Genomic DNA, 10,556 nt, shown 5'->3' on the forward strand with positions numbered 1-10,556 from the left:
TTCCGCGAGGTAAGGTTTCTCGGGGATATCGGAGGAGACCGTCGCACCAGATTAGAAGCCCCTTTTTTCCCCCGTGGCATTAGCAAGAATCACCGTGATTTCAGCCCCGATCGATCGACGCCTAGTCACGCACGGGTAGAGAGGGGGTCCACGCCAATTGCTAGATTTTTCATATCTCTTTTCAGCATTTCAAGGTCCCCAGTCAGTCGATCAACTACGATTTGGTTACTCGTTATCCATGTGATAAGGGAAGAAAAAACTTTCCCCCGGCACGAGTTGCAAGAAATTCATCCGTTTGTCCTGAAACCATCGAGACTGGAATTTTATAACATGTTTCGCGACTCTCGAAACCGATGTTAAAATTTCACGTGGTTATGGTAATTTATAAATGTCACGTTCCGAGACGTAATATCGATATGACTGATAACATCTGACTGCGTATTGCCAGGAAGAACGATATGCAGTCCCGATTTGGGGTACAGTATTTACTGCCTTTCTTAGCAATTTGGCATTCTTCCACTGCGAGTCCTTGCGAGCTTTATCCGCTTTAGAGTACTGTCGTTTTAAGGCCGATTCAAACATATCCGTACCGTGTCCGTATTCTCACATTTCCGACCTTCTCGATGCCGCGGTTCGGTATGTCTGTGGACATCGAGATAGCGAGAAAAATCTGGACTTCTTTTGATTTCCTGCTGCATGTCGATACTACGTCAGCCGAAGCACTGACAAATAGGAACGCGAAAACGTATGAACATCCCAATATAAATTTAAGACTATATTTTCAGCAGTGTACGGACGGACGTGCACGAAGATGTCTGAACAGGCCTTTATCTTCTTTGTTTCGTTTTTTTTGGCCTTGGGTTGGTTCCCCTTTAAGCCAGGGTTTTGCAGGGTTGTAGGATGTATTATAGCGTGTATACTTTCGTTTCTGTATAGGTCTTATTATCTTATTGTTGTTTCGCTTTTCATTTCTTTGGCCTTGGGGGTAGTTCCCTTTAATCCACAATTTTACTATGTCGGATACTTAATTTAAACAAATTTTAGCTTATTTAATGCAGCTTATTCGCGAGACTTTCACATTTCCCGACGAATCCAATGGCGGACGCCTCGAACCCATCAACTGGCCTTTATCGGGTCAACCCAACTCAGTTGGAGTTTCTATAAAACGCCACGAGGTGGCAGCACAATATGGACACTGACCGGCATAGTAGGTAACGAAAATTTTCAGATAAACATTGACAAAACTGGCTAAATCCGAAGATTGTTATATTCACTGTCGTTAATGACAATGTCAAGTATCAGCATATCGTCACGATAGTTGCCAATTAAGACAGATCGTTTATAGAATCTGGATATCGATGACCTTTTTAAATTCCAATTTTCATAAATAGGCTGAGCAGCAAATTATAACGTCGTAGTTATATCAATTGTTATAAGCTACTATGAACTATCTCACTTTGATTTGTAAACATATTGTCATCTCTGTAGAACTTCGGAATAGAGGCGACGCATGACCAATCGTACTCTAGAAAAATACTGACAGTCTTTCTTCAATATTTAAAAGGGCCTACAAGTTGTTGCCCTTCGAGTAGATTTAAATAGGTTTAAAATCAATATCAATGTTTATCAACTGTTATCTTTCAACGTAAACTATAAGAGTAATCAGGTATTGCCTAAGCATGCCTTCTCTGTCAAATACTAAGTAAAACGTATTCGTATACATGTGGGTCGTTGCATTAAAACAAGTGTTTATATTACACTCGATGCAAATTCCCGTTGGCCAGTTAGTGGTTTCTCGATTACCTTGGCGTTCATCCGCCACTCATACGTGCACTCCAATTGGTCCATAGTTTACGATCTCGCAATGCAACCGATCGACCTATGAAATAACAGAACACGCAGAAAGCGAAAGTATTCCGTCCTACTGTATGCAGACATGAACCAAATGCGTCGATTGTCAACGTGTGCACTCAAATTTACGTATGACGGTTAACAAAATAACAGGCTAACTGACACAGTTCGAAGTTACCTGTTTATAGTAGAAAGAAATCCATTTGGTATTTCGAATGATCTCGATTACTTGAAGTCAACCGATCTCGAATGCACCGTCTCTCTTCTCCGGGAAGACTTCTTTTCCTTTGTTGACAAAAACGAGCACGATCAGTCGGTACGCTTGTTATCACGCATTTTGGATACACACTGTATACACTCCTGATAATTATTGCGTCAGTGTCGCGTTTCGTAGAAAATGAGAAAAGTGGCGGTACGGGCGCGGCAACTGCGAACCGCATGGCATGGTGGATGGCGGCACCACTAACTGCAACCGTCGCGCCTCACTATATTTATGCTACTGTCTGATCAAGTCGGTACGAGGGATGAGGAAGGGGACTGGTCGAAATACCGTCTATCAGTTTTTGTATGTTCACCTTTGTCGCACTCGCGAAGAGGATACGGTAGAAAGAGAAAGCATGGTCTCTTGGATGATCGAGTAGGGGCACTCGCGAGGAGGCTTTGCGGTAACCTAACTGCAGCCGGCGGGTGAGAGGCGCTTTAAAGAAACGTCATTGCGATGTGGCAATCTATTGGTTGGTTCTCCCTCCGCCAGCCAATGGGAAGCGCTCTCTTTGAATGCGCGGGAACGTAGCACGGGTAGAGCCCTTGCATACCATATTCCGTTATGTTCTAATTTAAATAAAAATAAATATTTACTTTCTCGGTTGATTTAACATAAATATTAATATTCAAGCGAACGATGTTTTCACTGGAAGCTCGTAATTACGAAAAAGTAAGGAGCCAATTCTGTTACAGTCCATTTCTTTTTGTCCGGCAACTTGACAAAAAGACCAACTCGCGTTTGCGATTGGCTGGTAAAAAGGCGGTTTAATTTAAATGGATTTAAAGAAGAGATTCGTAGACTGAAAAAAATCAGCAAGTAGACTATAAGCTATTATAGTTAACTCGATACGTGGAACGCTCGCCACCGTTCCACGTATCTCGCTACTCGTAAAATGACACTAAATCTCAGCCAATCAGGAAGCGAAGATTTTGGAAAAATTCAACCCTGATTCGGACGGAAGCTTCCATTGTGGGAGAAGCATTAATTTTCACACCTGATGACAGGAGGGCAGCACCATCGGCACGCGTGCGTCTGGCGAGTAGCAATTTGAATGTCGTAGCCTTTTCGGGCAAATTTTCGAAAAATCCCAAATGAATCGTAAATCGAAGTCCTCTGTCCCGCCGTTCAAAGTTCCGGACATTCGGTGAGCAGACGGCGATTTCAGTTTAATCCGCGAGACAATGAATTGCATGAACAACCTAGGAATCTGTGGAGCGACTGGCGATGCTGGTCTTCAATTAAACAATGTTGACGTCTTGTATACGAAGGTGCAGAGAGTTTATATTAAGCCTCAACTCAAGGAGGAACGTCAAAGAGAATTGAGAGTAAACGTAGAGATTCACGCCGGTATCAGTCCTGTTTGTCGTAAGGTAATTTAATAACATTGATATGTCTAACTGATCGTATTCATTGCAGGGGGCTGCATTACATATATGTTTGTTTCTAGAGCTTGTGCGTCTTGCTGTCAGATGATGATGATCCATGCTTTTTGTATTCTTTATTTATTACGGAAGATGATTTTAAAGTACTGAAAACGCAACAGGGCTTACTCGTTGATTTCGACAACTTTGCAACGCAGTTGATATGTCTTTTGGAACAGTGTCACATTCCAGCGTCCAGTCTTTCAAAGACACCGCCAAAGTTTCTCCTATTCCTGGCGGAGGAGGCTATGGAATGGTCTTTCAAGGTGGTTGAAACAAACAATTTCAAACATCTTTGCCATTTAAGTTTAAATATAGCGCCGGCAAGTGATTCTGATCTTAAAACACATATGGCAACAAAGATTAAGCAATTAAAAGAAAATATTATGCAAAAGAATAGAGATGTTGTAAATACAGAGAGTAGACTGAATGAATTAGCGAGTAGACTCGAAGTAAAAACAAAAGAGTTAGAGCAGTTGGAACAAAAATGCTTTTCTGAAAAAAATGAACTGCAGCAGAACTTGTCTCAGCAGATTAATATAGAGAAAGATAGGTGAGGCTTCTGAGAGTATGTCTGTATATAATAATTATGTTATACGATAATATTGCATGTATTTTTATAGGTTAGTGCAAGCAAGAGTTGAATGGCATCGACAAAGTGAACGAGACAAAATGGAAACGGAACAAAGACATACCGAAGCAGTTAGGCAGTTGCATACAGAGTTAGTGGAATTGCGAGCACAAAATATGACTTTGAAAGATAAGCAGTCCCTTCTGGAGGCAACCAATAAGGAGCAAGTAAAGCAATTGCAGCAAGTTGAAAAAGAGTTGAATGTTGCACAACGAGATTTGAGTAACTTGAAGAAACAAAATTCAAAACTAGATGTTGACTACCATGATAGAGATAAAGCAGTAAATAGTTTGAGAACAAGAGTTGCTGTGCTTGAGCAAGAAACAAAGGATAAAGGCATTCTCATTGACAAACATACCGAGATGATAAGAGCAGCCAAAGAACAGAAACAACATTTAGAAGAACTTTTGACGGAGAAGGAAAGTCAATTGCAACGAAAACAGAATTCTTTAAGGAATTTAAGCGAAGAGTTAGTAAAGGCTAACGAGATACTCACTAAATTACAAAATGAACTTGCTTCAACCAAGTCAAAATTAAAATTAAGGACCAGTATAGCACTTGAACAAGAAAGACTTCTTGATGCGAAACAAAAAGAAATTGGTCAATTAGAAAGTAAATTAGAGAGTTATGGAAAAGAAGCAAAGGAAGCAAAAGCAGAAATTGAGAATTTAAAAAAGCAAGTTATGAATTTCCAGAATCAATTGGAGGAAAAAGATAGAATTATAAGGAATAATGATAATGGTAATTCAAAATCTAGAAACTTAGCAACCACATTGGTTACTCGATATCAAAATATCAACTTGAGAAGTAAATTATTATAACGAACTGAGTATAAATTATGTAAAATTCCCGAAAGCCACAACAAATTTAAGGAATTATGTAAAAGTTTATCGTAATTCGAAAGCAAATGTTAAATTCTTCTCTAATTGTAAGATCGTCTGAAAAATGTTATTTTCAAGAATTTCCGTGTACTTATATTAAGTACATAGATCCGATAAAAAATATTAAATCAGCGGCAATGAATTTGAACGGTTGAAATTACTTTTTATATAAAGTATGATTTTTAATTACAAATAGTGGTATTAAATGTAGAAAATGTTTTGCTGTGTCAGATTCCATTTAATATGGATTATAATAGTTTTACTTCTCATACATAACGATATAGTTATAAATCAACCTTCAAGTTTAGTTTTAAATGTATTTGATTTTCTTTTTTGATTGCAGTGATCAGTTGGCTGAACAGGCGATTAGCAGACAATCAGTCACCTTTGCAGAGTGCGACAGTTGCAGCTCCCATAGCTGTTCCTTCTTCGATTCAGTTAACACTGCCTCGAACAAATAAACTCTTACCCAATAGGTTCGAGATCCGTACACCGGTTCAGTCTACTGTCACACAGTCCAATCCAATGTCCAATTTGCCTTTGAAGAATCCCACAATTCAAAATCCAAATATCAATCATACTGGTCGTACTATAACGCGACCTACGGGTGTTGGTATTACGGATAGTACAGTAGGTTTGGCGACATTCAATAAAACCGGCCAAATATCGTCTACAAGTACGCCAATGGATAGAATAGGTATTTCAAACAAGATGACTGGTAATGCTGCAACGACATCCACGACAGTGCCAGCCATCATAGAAAATAACAATCCTCCTCTTTCTGGAACCAGTGGCAAGACAAAAAATGCTAATGGTCTCATGCAGGGAGGACTGAGGCGGGCTGTCTCAGACAAGCCTTTATTACCTTCATCATATTTTCCTAAATCATTACATTAATTTGATGTAATGTGTTCAAGGCAATGGTCATCAGTGCAAAGTTGTAGAATGACTCGGTTTGTGTCATGGAATTTTGGAATTCGTTTAAGATATAAAAAAGATGGAAGTAAGCCAAGCTACTGTTATCCATTGAGTGTTACACAACAAAACGATAGATATGTTATAAGTTCTAAAAGAGGTCAATGAAAAATTGGTAGGTAAAATTGACTTCAGTCATTTTCTTGTGATTACTTCGTTGGAATGTACTTAGAAAGTTCTTGGCGTAATCACAATTTGCTGACAGTCAAATGGCAGATTATAAATAATTACGAGTCATTCTCAGATTGATAAGATCACAGAGTGTACCAAACTATTATTACTAACAAAAAGGAAAAGGTGATTCCTGTTTAAAGTACAAATTGACTCTTATTAAAGCACACATGACAAAATAAGTATTTCCTGTACAACTTATCTTTCTCCATTCTTATTTATGTTAACTCCGTATTACTGCACACACAACATTATTATCAAATAAGACAAAGTTTTAATGATGAGCATTGAATTATGATTCTTATACGGTCCATTTTCTCTTTATTTTGCAAAGCATTTGTATATTATTTGTGTTTGTTATAAAATTTAAAATTCCAAGGTTTCTCAATTAATCAGCAAATTATTGAAACATATGCACTAACATGCGTTTCCCTACTTATGATACTCATAACAATGTTTCGTTTATGACTTATGACACTCGTTTCATGTTCTGTCTACAGTTAATGTGTACGTCTTTGTAACGAATTAAATGTTTATTTACACCATAGTCAACCATTTCACAAACCCCAAGGCATTTCAGTGCCTGTACATTTATATACATACCTCACAGTACAGCAATAGTGTGAGACTTGTTACGATTCTCGAGTTGCTTGGAGATTAGACAATTTGAGAGCGATCAAGGAATACTGCTAGCAAAAGCAATTGAAGTGCGATGAAGATGAGTTATCGCAAAAACCCGTGTCACTTTCAGAAAGACTTGATCATCACGTTCGCTAAGTAATGGATACTGAAGTGGAAGTTAGATTGTCAATCGGAACATCTGTACTTGTCATATCCAAGAGAGGCAGATCCACTCGTTTTCGCCTGCGTTCGCACTTTGGGCAAGGCTTGCTGGCGTTTAAACATTCCATATGGAAAACAGCGTTGCAGGCACTGCACTAAAATGATTTTTTTTTTTAGTATAAATGCTAGAGAAAGACGTCCTAATAATATGTCATAATATTAAGCTGTACCTAGCTCAGTGTAATTAAATAGTTGTTCATTTCGATAATATTATTGTGTTTAAAGATTACTCATGCTGTGTCTCTTCAATTCTCTTACAACAGATGAAAAAAAGACAAAGTTTGTGTACATTCGTACATCTTTTCTGATCAATCACGTGTAGTATGCTTTCAAGAATGTTTGTATATTATAATTTTCATTATATATTAAATAATAATTAATTTCATGAAAAAATAAATGTAAACTTTGATAATCTCGAATCTGAGAAATAAATGGTAAAGATATTAAATAATAGGAAAAAGTTACTCATACCCTGTATGTTGAGTCCATGTCAAAAGGATATATAACTTTTGGATTGTTGCAGATTTCGCAAATGAAGCCTTTCTGGCTGCATAACCAACACGTCATTACGTGATCTCGAGCGAACTGTACAACTTTGTGAAGTTGTTGAGCCAAACTTCCATTAGGCACATCCAAAAGGTCCGTAAGGGAGTATTGGTGCACATGCTCGTATAAGTAGTCTTTTGGAGCAACCTTTTTTTGCAGGGATTCTATAATTGGTTCCCGGCACGTGAATAAATAAGCTCTTAATAAATTCAATTGAATTCGCAGGGACTGCAATTGTGCCATATTATCTACAGCCATGTAAATTCGTGGATTTAGGATTTTAAGGTCCAGTAAAGTGGGACAATTGGTCAAATAATCGGCAGCCTTTTGACTAACTGGATATCGTCTGAGGTCCCAATTATGAATCATTCTGGATGGTATAAGGAATTCGTCAGTTGCCATGCAACTGGAGCAGTAATAATCACCAGAGAACGAGCACACGCATGCCTTGGAAAATTTCATGCCAATAGGCTGACCGCAGCCAAGACAGCTATAATTCTGTAAATCTAAGCCTTTTTCTCTTGGAAGTCTTCCCAACTGATCCTCTAGACTCGTAGCCTAAAAATTAGATTAAAAAAATGTTTTTTCGAAAAAGGAAAAGACCGTTTGATAAATATCCTAATATCTGTGAATTAAGAAGCGTAAAATAATATATTACGATATAGAAATATCTGAGTTATTTAAATAGAAATTGTCTTTCGATACCTTGACCTCATTTGTCGGAGTATCATATTCTTTCTGTTCATTTTTCTTTGCAGGATAGTTACTGAGAAATTCATGGAGATTTGGTGTTGTTGCATATCCCGTAGCATGATAACTTTGAATTAGAGCATCATAAGTGGCTCCATCAGCCGGTGTTCTTGGACCATCTGTTCCCGAATTGCAGGATATAGCAGAAGTGGTCAAGAGAGATTCACTATCTTCAAGAGAGGTAGACCAACCTACTTTCCTGAACAAAGAGTTCCCCACAGCAGTTACATCAGAATCATTTCGTAGTTCGTCCAAAGGTCCTTCAAGGAACGTACAATCTTCAGTACCTACATCGGAATCCATATCTCTATCTGAATCCATTTGTTCTTTCCTATACATAGTTTCCTTCTGTTCCAATAAGCCCTCAACTTCTCTTTTCTTAATGGGAGAAGATTGTATAGAATGGTCTCGAGTTTGTGGGATATTTACATGAGATCTCTCTTTGGCTAGAATTATTTTAAGAGCTTCATCTTCATTTAATCGTGTAATTCGATTTAATGCCGAATGAGATGAATCAAATGAACTTATACTCCCAATAGAACTAGCTGTTTCAACTTCATCAGAGTAATTGCCATTTATTGGTTCACTATTTATTGTTTTGGCAATGTCTACAGCGCTAAATACTGGGCATGATTTCATGGGCGGAGACCACACACCAGCCATTAACAGTGGTGTACTGCTCCAAATATTTAATAGGCTTGTGTTGCATGCTAGTTCAAATTTAATATGATCTATGCTTTCGATCGAGCGCTGAGCCACGTCAACTAAATCCGGATCTCTAATAAATGCTCCTCGATCGTAGTAAGGTTTTAAGGCAGAATTATCTCTACGAATTGCAGCTAAATAGCTTGAAAGTAATCCTTCGTTCAGAGCAAGGCGGATCCAAGCACGACAGTAGCCTACCTCTGTTTTAACTTGTATCAGTTTCTGTATCTGGTCTATGATTTGTCTGTGGGAGAATACAAGTAGGGGGCCCCAAAAGCTGGGTTGAGGCATGGCATCGAAATCTGGACCACTGAGGACTTCTGTCACCCGATTTAAAAGAGAATCTTTCAAGCCATGCAGGAAAATTGCTTCCAAGACGGAACACAGGGTCATGGCTTCGTCGCAATTTCCTACTGACTGTTCTTCTGTTACCCCTGGAGCACCGAGCACTTCCATGATACTGGTGTTTAAAAGCTTCTGCAGAGACTCTCTGACCAGAGCGTTCCTCTTGTTTGAAACAGAGTGGATTGTCTTCAAAAAGGACTTCATTTTCTTTTTTCTGACGTTTCGCTGTAGCAACTTTTATGTTGTCCATTGACCACAATTCACACATATTTACGATTCTGCAGAGCAGACAGCTGAGCCAACGTTGAGGCAGGCTATGACAGGAGATGCAGATATTAACCAAATGACAAGACCGATATTGCTCGTGCAATGTCTGTTTAGCAGTAATATCTCAGTAGGTCACAAGAATGCGGAAGCAATATGATAGCATACGACAAAATTGTTTGACCTTTGACCAAATTATATACATACGTTAAGAGTGTCTCCACAATCACCAGTCATTATTTTCAGAGGATATCGGTGAGTTTAGATTTGAGAATAAGGAATTAATTCCTACATAACATAGAAAATGAATGCATGAAACACTGATTCAGGCAGCAATAAAACATCCTCTTTCCCTTTTGACTTATTCTATGTTCTTACGGGAGTGTGATTTCATCAGCGAAATCATTTTTCATGCATCTTGGTTTTTTCTCAATGAAGGCCAAATTTCTCAATGTTTCCATTGTGGATTATTAATCACGATGCCTAGGAGAAAATTAACTTCGTATAAACATCAAAAGCGCTTATGTTGAGACACCACTTCGACTTATATTTGCGATAGCAGAAAAAGTAATTTCATGACACTTCATACCTGATCAGAGATAAGTGAGAGCAGGACGAGTTGGACCCTAAGTTGGGCCGCCATTGGGGGCAAGTGCATGAGCCGCCTGCATTCTCCACCGAGGGCAGCACAGAACGGGATCGCGCTATTCACCCCGTGGGCAATTTCTCAACTCATCTTTGCTCTCTGCTTTTCTTTACCAATAACGGCGAACCTTTACCACGTGCTCGTGGTTAACCAATCACATTGTTTTGTCAATTCGCGACTTTTCAAGAAAGTAACAAACGGAACACCATTTTTCTTTTCCAAAGGAAGCATTATTCTGGTTTTTCAAAGTCACAACATTGGT

At 38.6% G+C, this 10,556-nt stretch overlaps 3 protein-coding genes across 8 annotated transcripts in view; 1 reads left to right on the plus strand and 2 right to left on the minus strand.

The window, feature by feature from the left end:
• The window catches only part of LOC105700680 (inositol-pentakisphosphate 2-kinase), a 79,288-nt gene extending 77,152 nt beyond the window's left edge, over positions 1 to 2,136 (minus strand). For 2 of the 3 annotated variants that reach the window (XM_012426753.1, XM_012426752.1), the window contains exon 1: positions 2,030 to 2,136. The gene's annotated coding sequence lies outside the window, so the exon portion shown is untranslated. The remainder of the gene's footprint in view (positions 1 to 2,029) is intronic. The other variant, XM_012426750.1, reaches the window with a different exon arrangement.
• Positions 2,137 to 3,278: 1,142 nt separating this feature from the next.
• Positions 3,279 to 6,362, plus strand: LOC105700679 (spindle assembly abnormal protein 6 homolog). The gene is made up of 4 exons (XM_012426749.2): positions 3,279 to 3,486; positions 3,564 to 4,090; positions 4,161 to 4,909; positions 5,393 to 6,362. The coding sequence occupies exons 1-4, from the start codon at positions 3,298 to 3,300 to the stop codon at positions 5,944 to 5,946; spliced, it is 2,019 nt and encodes a 672-aa protein (XP_012282172.1). The 5' UTR covers positions 3,279 to 3,297; the 3' UTR covers positions 5,947 to 6,362.
• A 125-nt stretch (positions 6,363 to 6,487) lies between these two features.
• Positions 6,488 to 10,301, minus strand: LOC105700678 (protein RUBCNL-like). Of its 4 annotated transcripts, none has more exons than XM_012426747.2 (4): positions 10,238 to 10,301; positions 8,290 to 10,131; positions 7,510 to 8,142; positions 6,488 to 7,133 (listed from the first exon to the last, which is right to left on the minus strand). In XM_012426747.2, exons 2-4 carry the CDS (start codon positions 9,586 to 9,588, stop codon positions 6,969 to 6,971), a joined length of 2,097 nt encoding a protein of 698 aa, XP_012282170.1. In that variant the 5' UTR covers positions 9,589 to 10,131; positions 10,238 to 10,301; the 3' UTR covers positions 6,488 to 6,968. The 4 variants fall into 4 exon arrangements, with proteins under 4 accessions (XP_012282170.1, XP_023290846.1, XP_023290845.1 ...); XM_023435078.1 differs by lacking the exon at positions 10,238 to 10,301 and having other exon boundaries at positions 8,290 to 9,936; positions 10,027 to 10,229; XM_023435077.1 differs by lacking the exon at positions 10,238 to 10,301 and having other exon boundaries at positions 8,290 to 9,698; positions 9,856 to 10,229.
• Positions 10,302 to 10,556: the final 255 nt, after the last annotated feature.

This window comes from Orussus abietinus, unplaced genomic scaffold (genome assembly GCF_000612105.2).
Source record: "Orussus abietinus isolate OABI.00-Male unplaced genomic scaffold, Oabi_2.0 scaffold139, whole genome shotgun sequence".
In the NCBI taxonomy this organism is placed as follows: domain Eukaryota; kingdom Metazoa; phylum Arthropoda; class Insecta; order Hymenoptera; family Orussidae; genus Orussus; species Orussus abietinus.